Below are 20,127 nucleotides of genomic sequence, written 5' to 3' on the forward strand. Positions count from 1 at the left end.
TCCTAAACGATTTCTTCTTAAAAATTTCCTGTTACCTGTGGCTAGGTGTTGCTCCCCTAACCTGCTCTTAACTGAACCACTTCAGGACTTTTCATTTTAATTTTGCATTCATTCTTTTCGTTCTGATTCTGCCCGTTGACCCTCACTTCCTCTCTTTGTTAATATACTCCCAAGGGTTTCTACAGCAGGTGCTTGCAGCCTCTTTTCCCCTTGTTCTTCCCCATCACCCTCTGTCAGGCACTGTGGCTGGCACTCAGCAGGGGAGCGAAGATCTCAACCTCCAGGAATAGGGCTTGACAAGTACCCCCATCACCAGCAGCAGCAGCTCCAGAGAATCTTCCTTCTCCTCCCCCCACCCATTTTAGCGTGACAGATTTAAGAGATGGAGTCACAGAGACCAGCCTCTGTGCTCCCAGGGCATGTTTGTTTAACGTTTCAAAGTCTCTGTCTTTGATTGCAGACCTCAGATAAGATGTGATGAGACTGTAGCCTTCACAGTCATAAATAAGTAGGATATTTGCATTTTGTTTTCGAGGTGCCTTGCTTTGAGTATCTCATTGAACACACGTTATCCACCTTGTGAGATTTATAACTTGACAGTCTAAACGGCACTTGGATATGTTTGCCGTTTCATTCAGAAGTGCACGCCTGGTCGGTCCTGGCCAGCCATATTTTAATTCTTTAAGCTTACAGCTCCCTAGACCTGTGATTGGCACAGTAATTTCCAGTCATTTTGACTTGTAGAGAGATGGAGAAAACCTGAATAACAATGCTGTTTTGTTAATAATGCATATGGAAGCATAAATGAACCTTTAAATCGAAAGGGGGGACTATCACATGCACTTAGACGCCACTCTCAGTATTTCCATCTAGAAAATGTTGTGATTGTTTTTACGGAAGGGAACATGTCTTTGATGGAAAGCACATCTGTATCATGAAAATAATACCAAAAATAATTTTCAAATAAGTGGAATATGTGAGAATTGGAATTGTATACAAGACCATTTGGTAAACACGAAAGGAAAGTACTCGAGTTCCGCGCCGCTTGCCTACCAGACTTAACACTGCCTTTATCTTATACTCAAAAATCAATGTAACTTCGGCTAACTCCTCTGGTTTATGCACTGCAGCAAATGCATTTGCGTTTTCCTAGCGTTTTTCTGCCCCTACTAAATGTTAACTATTCCGAAGACTGGCTTGCAGGCTGAGATTTTTCTGCAGATGTGTGCGTTTTTCTTCAAGGAGCAGTGGGAATAAATCTGCACTCGGGGTATGCACCAGCTATAATATCAGCTTGAGCCATTGTTTGTCATTTTTACAAGGCTCTCCATTAGATTTTAGTGAGAACCCCAGTTGCTCCCAGAAGGATGCCTGCAGTCAGGGGCCTTCCTTGCCAGTTCCATCCTCTGCAGGTTTTTATGCCCAGCCCACAGAGCCCTGGCCCCTCGGCCCTCCTGGGACTTCGCCCTCCCTCTCCATCAGCTGGTCATTCAGAAATGCAAACGAATTTTAACACAAGCCTAAGCAGTCTCTAAGGAAGGTGAAGGCTGTAAATCTGCTACTGGAGAAAATCACAGAATCACATCCCGAAGGCAGATGTAAATTATTGTTGAATTATCCTCCCTGGGGATTATCTGTGCTATTGTTCCCCTCCACTAGTATGGATAATTGTGAGTCACATGTAGAAGTCATTGCCTTCTCTAAAAAAGCGACGTGCACTTGGTCTATTGAGTACAAATAGCACAGCCTGTCAGGGAGACCCTGTGAGGTTTCCTCAAAGCCGCCAATCTGAAATGGACCAGGGCTGTTGCTCTGGGGCTTCTAGACAGGCTGCCATACTGGTTTAATAGAAGCCACGGTAGTAGTGGTTATGTGTTGGTATTAACAGTAGAATGGATTATCTGTACAGTCTAGTGATAGCTGAATGTCAGGAACTACCCAGAATTGTTGGAAAACTTGTTAATTAGAGCAAGAATGTTTAATTTCTCTCTACTGTAACCACGTCCCTGGTAGCTCAGTTGGTAAAGAATCTGCCTACAATGCAGGAGACCCCGGTTCGATTCCTGGGTTGGGAAGATCTGCTGGCGAAGGGATAGGCTACCCACTCCAGTATTCTTGGGCTTCCCTTGTGGCTCAGCTGGTCAAGAATCTGCCTGCAATGCAGGAGATCTGGGTTCTGTCCCTGGGTTGGGAAGATCCCCTGGAGAAGGGAAAGGCTGCCCACTCCAGTATTCTGGCCTAGAGAATTCCATGGACTGAATAGTCCATGGGGTCTCAAAGAGTCAGACAGGAGTGAGCGACTTTCACTTTCCCTTTCTTTTCACTATAACCACCTCCACCTCAGTACCTCCTCTAAGAGGCATACCAAGTACCCTTACTGCCTTAGTCATTGGTAAATCTTGGTGGATAACGCAGCCAGCCCTGCTATTTCTTCCTTAGCCCTGAGCTCTGAGCATCTCTCAGTGAGAACCAAGGTTCCAAAATCTCCAGATGTGGATTCCTATTGAGTCTTGAATCGATTAAAGCTCTAGAAAAATAAATACTAGCTCTCACTTCTGCCGCGGGGGTTTTGGACTCAATGTCAATACTTGGTGTTTGTGCCCATTAACATTCAGTACGTCAGACTCGGTCTGTCCTTCCAGAGTTTGTCTCATTTGCTTGTTGGTTCTGTAGCCTGTATATTAGCCAGTCCTCCGAGGCTGTATTCCTTGCAGATATGTGCTTCATCCCCATGCAAATCGTTGGTAAGGATGGTAGAGATGACCTTTCACAGCCAAGACCAGGGCTCAGCTCATAAATATTCATTAAGTGGCCTTAGAGCCAAGGCATGGAGTCCTTAGAGCCAAGGCATGGAGTCTGGCTTGAGTCAACAGTGATCTTTCTTCACTAAGAAGGAGATAAATCAAACTTTTGAGTCACCGAAGGTGCTAATCTTGCCTTCTTTGCAGACGGTCCTAGATCCATTGTTATTTTATTGTTGTTGTTGTTTAGTTAAAACATGCATCTTGACTCTGTTTGCCTGGCTCCATCTTTTTACAGCCTCAAACTGTCACCAGTGGTCATCTGCTCCCCCACGTCCACCACTGGCCCCCTATAATCCATTCTCCTCCCATCAGCCAGGGTGGTATGTAAAGAACCTCACCTCCAAGGGAGCCCCACTGCTCTCATACAGTTAGGTTACCGGTCAGCCTCCTCGCTCCGGGCCCTGTCCTCTGTCCCCGTCCTGGGCCACGTCTCATCCACGCCCTGCCCTCGCTCACTAGACGATAGCCATCCTGCCTGCTGTACAGCCCAAGCTCTGCCAGCCTCAGGACTTGTGCTCTTGTCATCCCTCCTCCCAGATAGGTTATTTCAGGGGCCTGGCCCCTAGGAAGAGAGAGTTGCATTGAAAATTTATTGCCCCTCTAATCTCAGCTTGTTTTTTTGGACTCAAGTTGAGTTCCCAGAGCCAGAGTTCTTGTTGTGAAAAATGTTGGGGGGCGGGGGGCGTTCTTCCCGAGAACTTGACTGTGACAACTTTGAGAGGCCAGGGAACAGCTTCCCACTTGAGCAAGACTCAAAGAATGCCTCCAACCTTGGAGCAGAAATGGTTGGGCCATTCTCAGAGGCTCATGTTCTTACCTGTTTGGGGAAGGGTGTGTGTTTCCTCAGTCTCCCCCCCACTCAAATGAAAATTCCATTAAACAACCAGTTTCAAATGTTGCTCTGCACATCAAACATTTTGAATATGATTTTTTAACTGGGGAGCCCAGATAGGTGGGAATCATGTGGAGGTAATTTAAGCCTCTCTGTGTGTGCAGCTGGTGGAAAAGGAACCTCTGCGGCCATGAGCCGGCCACTCCCCTGTGGCTTTTTATTATTATGTGGTTAGGCGTCTCTCTGAGCTTGCAATTCTCTGCATTCATGAGAAAATGTGGACTTCTCTGAAAACTGCAGAGACAGGAAAATTGGGCTCATGTGTTTGTTTTCATTATCTGGAATTGTGTATTTTCTAAATGATGATCCAAGGCCATTTGGAACTGTCCCCTGGCCGTTCATTTCACCCCTTTGCAGTCTGAAAGGTGTAAACATCTAAGCAACCAGAGCTCTCTCCATGAGTTTTTCGATGGGAGGTTAATTTATTTTTTCTTTAATAGAGCTGTATTTTCTTCTGTAAGATGAGTCTGTGAATGGTAAATCAGGGAATTATGGGGGGAGTGGGGGGAAGAGGCTTCTGCTTTCCACCCCTCGGGAAGGAGGAGCCACTTTAAGACGGTGTCTCATTTTGTGTAGACTAGTGGGCACCATTGGGACTAGTCATTTTCCCTTTGTGAGTATGCAGTGGTCACTATGAAACATGCCTACAACATATAGTTACTAAACTGAACCTTTTTCCTTGTAATGTTGTTAAAGTATGGGAAATTATACCTTTCATGGTGCTTTACGTTTCCTGCTTCCATAAGGTCTCCAGATTTCTTTGAAGTGAAAGTAAAAGTGTCAGTTGCTCAGTCGTGTACAACTCTCTGTGACCCCATGGACTGCAGCCCTCTAGGCGCCTCTGTCCATGGGATTCTCCAGGCCAGAATACTGGAGTGGGTTGCCATGCCCTCCTCCAGGGGATCTTCCCGACCCAGGGATCAAACCTGGGTCTCCTGCGTTGGCAGGCAGATCCTTTACTTCTGAGTCACCAGGGAAGCCCTCAGATTTCTTTAGAGATATCAGAATTCATGAGTCAGCACAGCTGTGTGGCAAGGAGGAACACTGCTATGATACAAACACATTTCTCTTGTAAAAATCTGTTTGGAAGGTCCTGCACTGATGGGGATTTGTTTTATAAAAGATGTTTCCCTCAGGATTATGTGACTGGAAAGCTGATTCAGAGCAGGCCTTGGTCATTTTTGCTTTAGTCTGAAAGCCTGGTTGTAACATGCAAGTTTTCAGGGTTAAGCAGAGTGTAGTTAACTCAGAAAGTAGTGATATCAGTTATGGGGAGCCAGACCTGTTCAACCCCCATTTCCTCTGACTCCATTTTATTGCAAAAACAGAAGGCTTTATTTTTTGCTTTTCAAGTTTGCTTTTTGAGACCACCCTCCATGAATTGCTCTTTTTTTTTTTTCCTCCTAAAAATGCCTTTGGGATTCTCCTAGTAATTCATGGAAGAGTGTGAGTGTTTTTTGAGGAAACGAGATGAAAATGTCACCCACTTCAGAGGCTGCCTTTAATGGGGAGGGATTTCGTGCTTGGGCCGTCTGCCTCTTCTTCAGCCCTGCCCCTGGATAAACAATGTCCTTATTCTTTTCAACGGTTGCACTCTTACCCAATCGCCTTTCTCTAGTGGCATTTTTCCGTCTTTTTTTTTCTCTTGAAAATGTTTCTTTCTGTTCTGTTTCCTTTGTTCCTTTCTGGTTTTCCTCCTGACACCTCCTTCTCGCCTGGCTCGGTTGTTCCCCATTTTCCTTTGCATCTAACCAGATTTTTCAATGATCAGCCACAAGAAATCAGCCCTTTGGACTGGACTACTCAAGTTTTTCCCCAGAAGGGCAGTTCCCGCTTAAAATATGTTCTCCTCCAATTTTGTGACACGAGCAAAGCTTTTCTCCTCTGCTTTTCTCACGTCACAAAACCGGGCCACAAAGGCAGAGGGAACACCCGTGAAGCCCTGAATTCCATCGATCTCTATAGTGATTTTGACATGCGCTACGTCCAGCCTGAAATGAACGGCCGTTGGCTTCTGTCCCATAGAGAGCTTTGGTTTTACTTGTTTATGTGTGTGTTTTGTTTAATGGTGATTTCAACTTGTTCTGATCCTGAAATCAGTGATCCAGCACAAAGGTTAGATTCCTTTTTAGGGACTTCCCAGACGGGAATGGAGACTGATGGCTCAGGCTGAGATGGTTTTACAGAGGTCATTGGGGTCAGAGGTGAACTCCTAGGTAGAACAGAGGTGTGGGAGCCAGTGTTGTTGGTGGGGGTGAGATGTCCCTTTAGTTCCGATGCTTCTGTCAAGAGATATTGACAGTGTTCTGAAAGCCAGAGAGAGACTGTCAGGGAAATTAAATCCATGTTTACTTTTGGCAGCAAAAAAGAGAGACCCTCAAGATGACCAAGTACGTAGAGCTCGTTATCGTGGCAGATAACCGAGAGGTAAGAACTTTTTGAAATTTCTTGGTTGATTAAAAAAAAACAACCACCACAGGGGAAAAAGAAAAACTGTTTAGCAAATTATTACGTGCTTTAGTTAACCTCATTTTCTATGAGGCCTTAAGAGCATTGTGAACAACCCATGGGAAAAAGTGGCTCCCTGATCTTATAGGGTATAAAACATTAAAAATGCATCTGCTATTACAAAATATTAGCAAGGACTGCAGAAAAAAATATCATCAAGGACTACAGAGCCATGTAGCTAAGCTCTCCAAACAGGGAGAATTATTTGTGGGAAATAGCAGATGGTTTTAAAATGTATTCTAAAACACTTTGGGGAAAAGTTTAGTTTAAAAAATTTCCAGTATGTTCTAAACCAAAATGAATGAATGAATGAAGGCTATAGAAACACAGCAGAAAAATCCTACCTTCTGAAGTAAGGCTTTATCCCATGCTAGGTTTTTTCTTTAAATTAATTTTTAATTTTTAATTAGCTCTTTTTTTTTAGATTATCGTCTCTGTGTTCATTTCTTGCCTCTACTACCTACCATGAATTAGGTGACATTTTCTCCCAAGCTGGCTCAACACATATGAATGAAACAGATTTGACAATTTCTCAGGAAACTGTTCCCAGTCTGGAAGGTCAGATTAGAGAGGAGAAGGGGGAATTCATTAACTTTTATCCATTCTCTGTATTGTTTGACTTGCTGCCATGAGCTTCTATTACTTTCACTCTTTAATTTTTAAAAACAAATATAAAAGAAATTTTTGAGGAAGTTCAAATCAAGTCGATGATATGAAGAATGGCTTTGGGCTGCTTTCTGGTTTCTGTTTTCTCTTTGCCAATACATGTCACTGCCTCCATCATTTATGAGGCTGGAAAAAATCACAAAAGTTACTGTCTTATGAGCACTTGGCTTGGGTGAATTTCAGGGAGTTTCAGAAAGTCCCTGGACAGGGAAATTACTCGGCAGAATGGGAGCTCACTTCACCATAAACCAGGGAGGGCCCCGGGGGGTTGCAAAGCCCAAGACTTCACATTTCCAGGAGCCGAGAAGATGAGATTTGATTGATGGCCTTACCGTTATTAATGCTGACATTTAAAATTATTAAGTTTCAGAGGCAAGGAAAAGATCTGGAAAAAGTCAAGCAGCGATTAATAGAGATCGCTAATCACGTTGACAAGGTAAGTTCTTTGGGGGTAATTAAATCACTCATATCGTGTAAATGTTTGGGAATGAGGCGGAGGGAATGAAACACACCCCTCTGACTTAGGAAGGCCAGCTTCTGCCTCTCGTACCAGACTTCCCCTTCCTCTGAAGACCCCCAGGGCTTGGAGTAGCTGCAGGAGATGCCCCCATGCTGTCTGGACCACGGTGGCCTTGGGATCCATCTCCTTCCATCCTGGTCTCCCCAGCTGGATCCTGAACCAGATGGCGCATGTGACCCTCTTGAAAGCGCCAAGAGGGCCTCTCCCTAGGTCTCCCTGGGAGGTCCCAAAGCCACCTGAGGGTCAGCTCTCATCCATAAGGGACCCATAGGCTTCACAGTCCTGGGATACAGCAATTGGCTTCGGCTCAATCTGCTGCTGGAAAATTCTTCACCATGAACTCGGGAGAGAGCTCACCTTTGCAAAGGTGACTTCAGAGTTGGACGAGATCCTGAAAGTCTGGTCTGGCCCAGGTGTATTTGCTCACCAACGCTCCTTCCATGAGCTGTTCATAAGGTGAAACCACGTGTGCCACCCGCCTTCGGTGACACACCCTGAGAGTTGGCTCATTGGCGCTGAGGGCTTTCAGCCCATAGCCTGCTGGAGTTGCCCAGAAGCTTTCAAAGGCCTCGCTTTCGAAGGAGGGGTGGGGGTTGGACATCAGGCTTTGTAGGCCCCCAGGTGGTTCTCATGTGCTACGTGGCTGGCAGCTCCTGTCTGAACATGACCATTATTCTCAGCAGTAAGTCTGTCTCCCGCCTCTGAGCACAGTGGGAACCGGAAAGCGGCCCCAGCTCATCGCTGAAGCTCTCCTGGCAGGGATTCTCTGAAATGCTCACAGTTGACGCGTAGCAGTTTGAAGATGCTTCACAGTAGCTATGTTTCCAAGCAATCCTATTATATTTAAATTGACTTTCCAAAGTTTTCAGAAAAGATGAAAGCAAAAGCCCTTCTAGAAATCCAACTCCGTTCTACGAGGCCTTGTGGGCAGAACTGAGCACCATGCTCCAGGAATTCAGAATGCATCAGATGGGGTCCATCTGCTCAGGGAGGTCACAGCTTTGTAGGGAAGCAGACTCATAAGCCACTTGGTGTGGTCCAGCACGATGGGAACTGGGTGGGTGCTGTCAATCAAGTGCTGTGAGGGTGCAGAAGAGAACCGCTTATGTCTTCCTGGAGGTCAGGGAGGCTTCGCAGCACTTTGATTTTGAAAAGTGAGTACCGTTCCACCAGGAGCACTCAGCTGGCTTGCTCCCCATGCGTCTGGACATGTGAGTATCTCCATCTATCTAAGCGGTAGGGTGTGTGTGTGTGCATACAAGCACATGCATGAGTGTGTGTGTGTGTGTGCATGTGTAAGATGGATGTATGTGCGTGCACAGTTAGGGCAGGAGGAGATGAAGCTGCAGGGGGTTCACTGGTTTTAAGCAGAGGAGATGCACAGGGTCACACACAGAGGTGCCTGCAGTTAGAGTGGAGGATGGAGTCACCAGAGTCAAAGAGGGCTGGTGGGTTCTGTTGTGCAGAAATCGTGAAGATCTGACCTGGGTCTGGGGAAGTGGGATTCAGAGACATGTGAAAGAGGGGTGCCTATTAAGTGTACTGAGAAATTACTACATGCCAGGGTCTCGGTGCTTTGCAGACACCTCTAGGTAGACACCAGTATTCCCATTTTTATAGCAGAGGAAGCTGAGGTTTGCAGAGGCTGGTTAAGTAACCAGCACATGTTCGAGCAGCATTAAAAGGCAGGACCAGGCATGAGCCCTGGTCTCTGTCACCCCCCTCTGCAGTTTTCGGCCTTGTCTCTACCCACTTTCTGTGGATCCCAGCCTGCCCTGACCAAGCAGAAGCAGAGGCTGAGAAGACCTGGGGTCCAAATGAGCACAAGTTTGGGATGAGAGGTGGACGAGGCTTTGTGCCCAAAGAAGCAAGAACAGTCTTGCTGGGGTCTCCTGGGGTACCCTGAGCAGTCGGAGATCAGGGCTTGGTGCTCAGAGAGTGGCTGTGGCTGGAAGGAACTTTCTGAAAGCAGGAAGAACACAGATGGCTATTGGCATCCTGGGATCATAGGATAATACCATCCTCATCCACAAGAACTTTTAGGCAGGTCAGACTCCCAGGCAGCCCATGCTTGCTGATGTATTTTGAATAACTCGTTTTTGAAAATTCAACTTGATCCCCAAGTAAAGTGGATGTAGGAGAATTTTTGTAAATGGCCAGTCCTTCTGGCAGGGAGGGTGAAGCATGGACCCCAGAGGTTATGCCAGAGACCATAGGAGTCAGAACTCTCCACCATGACCCGTCCATCTTGGGTGGCCCTGCATGGCATGACTCAAAGCTTCACACTTTGACCACCTGATGTGAAGAGCCGACTCATTGGAAAAGACCCTGCTGCTGGGAATGATTGAGGGCAAGAGGAGAAGAGGGTGGCAGAAAATGAGATGGTTGGATAACATCACTGACTCAGTGGACGTGAGTTTGAGCAAACGCCAGGAGATAATGAAGGACAGGGAAGCCTGGCGTGCTCTGCAGTCCATGGAGTCGCAAAGAGTCAGACACGACTTAGAGACTGAACCATAGGAGTCAGACCTTGTTCTGGCCCGGGCTGGGCATTAGAGTCCCCTCGCAAGATTTGTTTGTTTGTTTATGTGAATTTGTGTCTGTATCTTTGCTTTCAAAATGCTGATTCCAAGTCTCAGTCCAGGGACTCTGGTTTGATTGGCCTGGGTGGGGCCTCGGGTGAGGACATTCCAGATGCCTCCAGTGAGGCAGGACCAAGAAACAAAGAATTCAAGAACTTCTTAAGCCTTGGAAGTAAACAGAAACTATGAACAATATTAAACTTGAGCTGGTAATTGCTGAAATCCTGTTTTAAAGTGATATGCTTGGTCTTCCATATTTGTATTTCTTTACATATTATTCTGTATCATTTCTTGCTTCAGTTTGCAGAAGCAGGAATGAGCAACTAGGGGGTTGTTAATAACCTGCCCTGGTAATTAGAGAACCACATGTCTGGAAAGGTCCTGACAGACTCAGGGGCGTTAACCAGCGCGCCTGTCCTTGTATTTCTAGCAAGCAGAGAGCTGAATGACTGAGCACACGTATGTGTCTGTCCCTGGCAGACCCTGAAGACCCACAGGGGTAACCCAGGCTCCATCGGATGCTCTGTGCACCCAAGGCTGCTAACTGATGGGCTCTGGGCTGTAGCGAGTGTTCCAAATGTAGTTTTGCAACTACAAGTGGGAGCATCTTGGCTTAAAAAAACAGTGACTGTTCCAGTGGCAACTTCCTCATTTGCAGAAATCTTGGCTCCTCTTAGCTATTCTTAAGTAATAACTACTTGGCTGGCTGTGTTGGCTTGAAGGGAAGAGGGGAAGGACGTCCCAGACCAAAAGTCCGAGAAGTGATTTAGGGACAGAGGTGACATTCAGAACAACTCGGGCAGTTCCCCTGAGTTGGAACGTGGAAAACGTATCTGGTGCTCAAACTGGCAAACACACCCCTTACCTGGGAAGGAAGACGTTCCCCAGGCCCCAGTTACACCACAGGGCGGGACCAGCGGGCTGTGCGGCTGCCAGATGATGTCACCGTCCCTTTGCCTCTCCCTCCTGTCTGTCCTACTTCTGCCTCATGATGACGTTAGCACCGACTGCCTGTCCGTGCCGGCTGCACCTCTGTGCCCTCCTTCTGAAGGACTGGCTCATCTTGCATGCATTTAACTTCAGGTATTTTCCCCCTTGTGTGAGCCCTCATCCCCGGCCCTCCCAGGCCGGTTGCCTGCAGGATGCATGTCCCCGTGGTGGACCCCGGCACACCGCCCTGTAATCCTACCCGTGTGTTCTCAGATCCACTTCTCAAAAGCCTTCTTGGAGCCCTCAAGTCCAGCATCCCCTGAACTTCCTGTCTACACCCTTCTTGGAAGTTCGGTGGATTCGATTTTCCTGTAATAATGGCTAGGAGTCCCCTGCCTCGAGCATCTGGCTGACCCCTGAGCATTTGGGAGTCAAGGTCAAGGGTATCCTAAACCTTGTTCTTGGTGCCAGTGCCAAGCTGAGCATGCAACCAGAGCCAAGCACGTGCTTGTCGCTGCTGGGTTAATGGGTGAATCGATTTAGCTGGTCTTGGACCACATCTACGTACATCCTGGGATTCACAGGCCAGACAGGCAACTGCTACACTCTACGTGTGATTCCCGCTGGGCCTGGGGTCACAGTGGACCATCTTGGAAGGGAATCTGAGCACTCCCCTTTACCTGGCTGGGTTACTGAGTGGTTTTTAAAACCTGGGCACCAGCCTGCCTGTGTTTAAACTCCAGCTATGCCAGTCATGGCTGGAGTGGTTCACCTCCTCCGTGTCTCAACGTCCTTGACAGTAACATGGAAGCAACGATAGTTCTTAACTCACAGAGTGCTGTGAGGGCTAAGAGAGCACAGGGAAAGTTTTTGGCACCGTGCCTTGGGTGTAGGGACTGCTCGTACGTGTTAGCTGTGGCCATTGTTATTAGGAAGAACCAGTGGGCAGCCACCCGCGGTCTGGGAAGAGCAACCCAACAGGCAGCTAAGGGCTTCAGTGTGAAGACACGATGTAAGTTCAGCATATGTGACAGTTCACCAGTAGCACCAGTTTTAGAGAGGAGGGGCTCTATTATATGCTTCTAGATATGGAAATTGTTCAAAGGATGTAATTTGAGAGGACTAGTAGCTGGAACATTTTTTGGCATTGCCCTTCTTTGGGATTGGAATGAAAACTGACCTTTTCTAGTCCTGTGGCCACTGCTGAGCTTTCCAAATTTGCTGACGTATTGAGTGCAGCACTTTAACAGCATCATCTTTTTAGAATTTAAATTGATGCTTTTGAATTGTTGGTGCTGGAAAAGACTCTTGAGAGTCCCTTGGACAGCAAGATCAAACTAGTCAATCCTAAAGGAAATCAAACCCGAATATTCATTAGAAGGACTGAAGCTGAAACTGAAGCTCCAGTGCTTTGGCCACCTGATTTGAAGAGCCGACTCATTGGAAAAGACCCTGATGCTGGGAAAGACTGAAGGTGAAAGGAGAAGGGGGTGGCAGAGGACGAGGTGGTCAGACAGCATCACTGAGTCAGTGGACATGAATTTGAGCAAACTCTGGGAAACAGTGGAGGATAGGGGGGCCTGGCATGCTGCAGTTCATGGGGTCACAAAGAGTGAGACACGAGACTGAACAGCAACAACAGTAGATGAAAACTACAACCCATCATTACTATGCCAAGATCCCGATTAGTCAGCCCCAAAGCTAACTCTGAGAAACTATGATAGTTGGACCTTGACAGACCTTAGTGACCACTTCCACACGACACTCTCCAGAGGCAAGCAAAGTGTCCCCTGCAGGGATGACAGCCCTGTAGCCCACATGAGCATGTGGCCCTGAGGATGTCTCATAGCAGGCTGGTGTGGACATGGGTACCCGGATCGCCTGTGTTTCTGCCTTCTGATCTGTTGCATTTGTCTGTAACGCAGCTGAAAGTGTAAGCTCTCCAGCAAAGTGCAGCGGCCAGGCACATGTGTGCTGATTCCAAAGGAGGCCAGGAACTTAATTTTTCCTGGGAAGCCTGGGCTGGGAGCTTGAAAGTGGATACCACAGGCCAAACAACTGTTGATTAAAAACAAGCTGTTGGGCAGCATTTGAGTCGTATAATTGTCTCATTAACTTATTAATGTAATGCCCATAATTGTTATCTGCTTGAAACCAAGCTGGACTGCTGTGATCCGTTTATACTCTGTGATGTAGTTTGTGCTTCAGCCACATTCTTCTGCTAACCTAATGCTCACCAGATGACTGGTGGGGAGGTGGGGATGAAGATCAGCAAGGGAAAAGATGAGCCTGCCTCTCGTGGGTCAGAACCCGGGGTCAGAGCTCAGCCTCGTGGAGTTTATGGCCCTTGAGCTCAGCATGTTGGAATGGGGCTTAACTATCAGATGTGGTGCTTCTGTGATTTTTGTTCCTTATTGGCTCAGAGGCTTCCAGCAACTATGAATAGGACCTGCTCCTATCTGGAGCTTAACTTCGACTGCCATCACCAGCCACCTCTTTCTCCTTGGCTACCGGGAGTACAGCCAGCCAGGTGATTCCCACATCCTTACCTTACCCCCTTACCCCGAGCACAGAGCCACCTCTGTGTCTATGTGATGCTCAGAGGAGTAGCAAGGCAGTTGTGGACCATGGGGAGTTCTTACCTCTTCCGTGACTGCTGTGTGTGCTGACTCTTCGAGACCCCGGGGACTACAGCCCGCCAGGCTCCTCTGTCCATGGAATTCTCCAGGCCAGAATCCTGGAGTGGGTAGCCTTTCCCTTCTCCAGGGGAATCTTCCCAAGGCAGGGATCAAACCCAGGTCTCCCGCATTGCAGGCAGATTCTTTACCAACTGAGCCACAAGGGAAGCCCAAGAATACTCGAGTGGGTAGTCTATCCTTTCTCCAGCAGATCTTCCTGACCCAGGAATAGAACCAGGATCTCCTGCATTGCAGGCAGATTCATTACCAACTGAGCTATCAGGAAAGCCCACTTTCTACAAAAGCAAGTTCATCTTGGGGAAGTTTGACACCCAGTCCCCCTAGGGTGAGAGGCAGGATGAGTTCAAGCGTCTGGCTGAAAACTCAGCTTCCTGTGATGATCTCCTGGTGGCAGAGGTGGGGATCTCAGATTATGGTGACAGGGGCTGAATATGGAGCTGAGTGAGTGATACAAGCTGGACAAAGAGAACTACCCAGCCTTCTACCTCTTACCTCTTCTGGGATGGGGACTTTGAGAACCCAATCCTGTATAGTGGGGCAGTTAAGGTTGGAGCCATCCAGCATCCACTGGCTGAAGGTACATGGGCTCTACCTAGGAATGCCTGGTTGCCTGCCTGCATATGACACCCTTGCTGGGGAGTTCATCAGAGCCCACCAGTCCCTCCTGAAGCAGGGGCAGGACAACCGGTCAGTGTGAAGGAGACAGACAGGAAGTGGGCCAATTGGTACCTTAAGATCATGGGAAAGATCATGGGCCAAGGAGAGGATTTCCCAGCATCAGGGATGACCCGGATCACCAGGCTGGTTGGGAAGAACAAGACGAGCGATGGGAAGAAGGAAGAACTCCAGAAGAGCTTCAACATTTTGACTGCCTTCCGGAAGAAGGCAGGAGAACAAGGAGCTTGAGAAGGCACTCCAGGCTTTTCCAGGATATGATGGGGTGGCGAGGGGTAAGTTACCTTCTGGCTGTGACACCTCCTGGGATATAAGGGACTGGCAGGAAAAGTGGCAGGAAACCGGACGCCTGAGCGTGCGCGGATACGGACGCTGATGCGACCGTGCCTGGAACATCTCTGTAGCAGTCAGGGAGAGCTGGAACACTTAGAAGGCTTGGAAAATACCCCCTCAGAAGGAACCGGTGCTATAAAGAAGAGTATACTGCCCAGGTTCTTGACGGGTGTGATCCTGATCTAATTAAACTTTCAGTGTTTTCGTTAAAAAAAAAAAAAAGAATACCAGAGTGGGTTGACATTTCCTCCTCTAGGGGTTCTTCCCGGCCCAGGGATTGAACCTGCATCTCTTGTGTCTCCTGAGTTGGCAGGTGGATTCTTTACCCCTGCGCCACCTGGGAAGGCCCCACTCTGACCACTCATCCTGCCCCAATAAGCTCATCTGGATCAAAACTCTCCCTTAGCCATTGGAACAGTTTCTCTGCCTGCTTCTGATCCAAGATGACCTGTTTGTGGAGAATGGGCTGTAGGCTGAAGTCAGGATACAGAAAGATGGGTGATGGAAAAGCAAGATTTGATTTGTGTTCCAGAAGGAATGAGGAATTTCCTTTACCAGATCTTTCCCATGATGGTAATGGTGAACTAAAGTCTGACCTGTGGGAAAAAATGGTCCTCAAAGTTCCTGAAGAAGAATTTTGTGTCTGCCTTTATCATCCTGAAAGATATTGATCTGTTCATTTAATTAAAACCTACTAGGTCATTTACAGGTGACAGAATATGATAGCGTCGGCCAAGTCTGAGTCTTTGCTGAGAACAATAGAGATTCATTTTCCGTAACTCATAGGTAGAACATTTTGCTTAAAAGGACAAATTACTGCGCTTGGCAGAGTGTCTGAACGATCCTAACTCACTTATTGTTTTTCTTGCAGTAGATATGAGCTAGCAGTCTTTAGCTGTAATGTAACTACATTAAATTAGCGATAACACACATCTATATGCCCATTGCTAATCACCAATGAATCGGTTAAAATATATGCTTCCCTACAATTAAGGTGTGCGTGCTCAGTCATGTCTGACTCTTTGCAACCCCATGGACTGTAGCCCACCAGACTCCTCTCTCCATGGGATTTCCCAGGCAAGAATACCGGAGTGGGTTGCCATTTCCTTCTCCAGGGGACCTTCCCGACCCAGGGATCGAAATCAAGTCTCTGGTGTCTCGTACAGTGGTAGGCAGGTTCTTTACTACTGTGCCACCTCAGAGACATAAAAAAGGCTGGTTAACTCTAACATCTGATTAGTCAACCCTACTTGAGAACCCAGTTAGAACATCACTTTGCATCAGTCACTGAAAATATTCCTTCAACTCTAATGCCGTGGGAACAAGGGAGCACAAAGAGATTTTTCATATCACGTCAATGAGGTTCAGAAATACATGTCTGTTCTACTCGGCGTTGCAAGTTCTCATTAAAGTGATCCCAGGGATACCTGTCTTCCGTCACCCTCAGTTTTACCGACCACTGAACATTCGGATCGTGTTGGTGGGCGTGGAGGTGTGGAATGACATCGACAAATGCTCCATAAGTCAGGACCCATTCACGAGCCTGCATGAGTTTCTGGACTGGAGAAAGATGAAGCTTCTGCCTCGCAAATCCCATGACAACGCACAGCTCGTCAGGTAAGGTGTCTGCTGCCTCTCCTTTGCTTTAGATTAAAGAGTGCCCCCAGCACGCCTGCCCTCCTCTTAGCCTCACCTGACAGTCAGTGAAGCTGTACCTCTTCTTCAGAACATACTCTCTGGACCAGGGCCAAAGGCGGCTTCGCAGCCCCCACTGACTGGAGGGAGGCCATCTCAGCTGAAACTGGGGGCTGCTGAAAAAGTCTTTCTTGGCATACCCTGAAAAACGTATCCCTCAAGCAGATGTCTTATTTCCTTCTAATACCTGGTCATTTACTCGATGCAACTTTTTCTAGGCTTTTTCTTTTGGGGGGGAGGGGGGTGCACACCACAGAGCATGTGGGATCTTAGTTCCCCGACCAGGGATTGAACCTGCTCCCTCTGCAGTGGAAATATGCGGTCTTAACCACTGGACCACCAAGGAAGTTATAAGTCTTTATATATATACATACATATATATATATATAAATGGAGGCTTCCCTCATTGGTAAAGAATCTGCCTGCAGTACAGAAGACCCGGGTTTGGTCCCTGGGTTGGGAAGATCCCCTGGAGAAGGAAATGGCAACCCACTCCAATATTCTTGCCTGGAAAATCCCAGGGATAGAGGAGCCTTGTGGACTACAGACCATGGGGTCGCAAGAGTCCGACACAACTTAGCAACTAAACTGCCATTAATCCATGAAGATTTTTATTATGACTTCTCAAATCTAATTTACATTATATGTGTTATAAATGTAATATAAGTAATGAACATTTTGATTCCTGGGTCAGGAACATCCCCTGGAGAAGGAAATGGCAACCCACTCCAGTATTTTTGCCTGGAGAATCCCAAGCATAGAAGAGCCTGGCGGGCTACAGTCCATGGGGTCGAAAGAGTGGACACAACTTAGCTACTAAACCACCACTAACACTTTGATATTCATAAATACTTTTCATTTTTAATGTTTTTCTCTCATATTTTTATTTATTTCCTTATTGATCTTTTCATTTCTTTGCTTTTTTATTTTGTATTTTATATTGGAGTATAGTTGATTAACAATGTGTTAGTTTCAGCTGTACAGCAAAGTGATTCAGTTATACATATACATGTATCTATTTCAAATTCTTTTCCCATTTAGGTTTTACAGAGTACAGAGCAGAGTCCTTGTTGGTTATCTATTTTATAATAAATCCAGTGGTGTGTATACGTCAACCCCAAACTCCCAATTTATCCCTCCCTCTAGGCTTAGTCTTGATATAAAGTTGTCCTGAGTAGTATATTTTTTAAAAAGCTCATTTTCCGCCGTTATTAGTGAAAAATATTTATGCGAGATCTGAAGACAGTACATTAGCGTGATCCTGTCGGCTGCTTGAAGAAAGAAAACTTTTGTTCCTCCCCCTGTTTTGTTGTCTCTCTTGGTTTTCTAGATCAGAGAACACCAGCAGTGTCGAAGATAAACCTTGTGTTCTATTGTTTAATCAATGTGTGTTGAGCACAAATTAGGAACAAAACGTCTTTTCGGGGCTTCAAACGTAACAGTGATCCACACAGTAAACCTCCCTGCTCTTGGGAATTTCCAGTCTACAGAGAAAAGTGAAAGTGTTAGTCACTCAGTAGTGTCCAACTCTTTGTGACGCCATGGGCTGTAGCCCACTAGGCTCCTCTGTCCACACAGTTCTCCTGGGAAGAATCCTGTAGTGGATTTCCATTTACTTCTCCAGTGGATCTTCCCGACCCAGGGATCGAACCCACGTCTTCTGCATTGCAGGCCCTTTACCATCTGAGCCACCAGGGAAGCCCCTACTGGGTGGAGATAATAATAAACAAGGATATTTCAGAGCGTGATAAGTACCGTGAAGATGAGAAAATAAGGAAAAGCATGCCTATAACATAGTACATTGGTAACATTACAGACTCCTTTATATCAAGCAAAAAAATCATAATCTAAGGTTGTATGGAGTAGATTTTTTCCTAAACTGAAGAACTTTTTATTAAAATTTTTAAGCAACTTATACCATTATTTTTTGAAGTATGTGTTTGTTTGTTTGCTGGTGCCAGGTCTTAGGCACACGGGATCTAGTTCCCTGACCAGGGACCAAACCTGAGCCCACTGTGTTGGGACCACGGAGTCTTAGCCACTGGACCGCCAGGGAAGTCCCAGTTTATGCCATTACTGTGTTCTCATGTAGCCCATATCACTGAATTGAAAGCTTTGGGGTCAGAGACACTTTCCTGTGACACACTGGATCTAGTTTACTGAACATGTATAGAAGTTGAAAAGCAGCTCTACCCTATGCTCACTTTAGAAAAGGCCTTCGTCTGAACTGAGGTTGTTGGCATTTCCCGATAATTGACTTTGGTCATTTCTCAGGGTTGTTTTTTTTCCCCCCACCCCTGGATATTTGCGGTTGCCTCATATTTTATGCATTGATTAATCCCAAACTACTAAAAGTGGAGTCAGAGTGTTTTGTTTTGATTTCTTCCCCCAAATGGAGCCTGTCCAATTTGAACATCTGGAAATAAATTAACCTCTTATATAATTTTACTATTTATACATATGTTTAATTGTATCTGTTAAAAATGGTCTATACAGATGTAAATATAAAGCTGCAGTCCCTACGGCTGTACACATGAGTGTAATAGGATGGCTGGCTGGATGGATAGATGAGTGATTGGATATGTACATACATATATGAAGTTTTATTTTGCCTATACTTATCCTTCTTGTCCAATTGAGCACTGCCAAAATATTTAACTTTTCAAATAATGTGTGTAGTATCTGTATGTGTACATGGCCAAGAAAACATGGGTAAGTCATTTATTTGTTTCGCTTAAAGGAGATTCAGCAAATACAATGTTTGATTTTTTTTTCTGGAATGGGGCAGAAAATGGGGCAGGAGACAGGAAGAAGGTATGGAGGATTGTGGTGGGGCATATCTTTATTTAACAGGCAACGTTGTTATGTTAGGGTTCCCAGATAAAATACAGGATATTCTATTGAATTTGAATTTCAGATGAACATGGAATAATTTTATTTTTTAACCTTTTATTTTGTACTGGGGGATAGCCAGTTAACAATGGTGTGATAATTTCAGGTGAACAGCAGAGGGACTCAGCCATACATATACACGTATCCATTCTCCCCCAGACTCTGCCCCCATCAGGCTGCCACATAACATTGAACAGAGTTCCATGTGCTATACAGTAATTCCTTGTTGGTGATCCATTTTAAATATAGCAGTGGGTACATACCCACCCCAAACTCCCTAACTATCCTGAGACCCCTTCCTTCCCTCCAGCAGCCATAAGTTTTTTCTCTAAGTCTGTGGGTCTCTTTCTGGTTTGTAAGTAAATTCATTTGTATCATTTGTTGTTAGATTCCACATACAAGGGATGTCATACAATATTTCTCCTCTGTTTGACTTACTTCACTCCGTATGACAGTGTATAGGCCCATCATGTTGCTGCAGATGGCGTTATTTCATTCTTTTTAATGGTTGAGTGATATTCCATTGTATACGTGTACCACATCTTCTTTACCCATTCCTCTGTTGATGGACATTTACGTTGCTTTCAAACCTCAACTATTCAATTTTTAATTTTTAATGCACCAAGTTAGAATTAATAGCATTGCGTTAAACAGGCATTGATGTCATTACTTACTGACTAAGATCCATGTGGGGAAAACCTTCTCCAAAACCATGAAATCTCCTTCCAGAAGCTTCCTCCTAGGTGCTAAGGCTTTGTGGGTGCTTCTGCACTCACTCCCAAGGGTCAATCATTTTTCTGCTGGTTTTATTTTTGCCAGCCATATTAGCAGAACATTTTGGAAGAGTTTGGGTTTCTGGCCTAATTGTAACCCAGTAACATTACCCAGGAAAGCAAAATCCAACAGCAGCAGAGAATGAAGTAAAGCATCT

The 20,127-nt window shown here is 46.1% G+C and overlaps 1 protein-coding gene and 1 pseudogene across 1 annotated transcript in view; both read left to right on the forward strand.

Moving 5' to 3' along the window:
* The window catches only part of ADAM12 (ADAM metallopeptidase domain 12), a 382,360-nt gene that overhangs the window by 274,586 nt on the left and 87,647 nt on the right, over positions 1-20,127 (forward strand). Inside the window, exons 7-9 of the mRNA XM_081533255.1 lie at positions 6,058-6,123; positions 7,235-7,306; positions 16,057-16,226. Of these exons, the coding sequence (XP_081389381.1) occupies positions 6,058-6,123; positions 7,235-7,306; positions 16,057-16,226 (308 nt within the window). The remainder of the gene's footprint in view (positions 1-6,057; positions 6,124-7,234; positions 7,307-16,056; positions 16,227-20,127) is intronic.
* On the forward strand, positions 10,964-14,507 carry LOC145538230 (endoplasmic reticulum resident protein 29 pseudogene; annotated as a pseudogene).

This window comes from Giraffa tippelskirchi, chromosome 2, assembly GCF_054371585.1.
Source record: "Giraffa tippelskirchi isolate mGirTip1 chromosome 2, T2T-mGirTip1v1.2.pri, whole genome shotgun sequence".
NCBI lineage: Eukaryota > Metazoa > Chordata > Mammalia > Artiodactyla > Giraffidae > Giraffa > Giraffa tippelskirchi.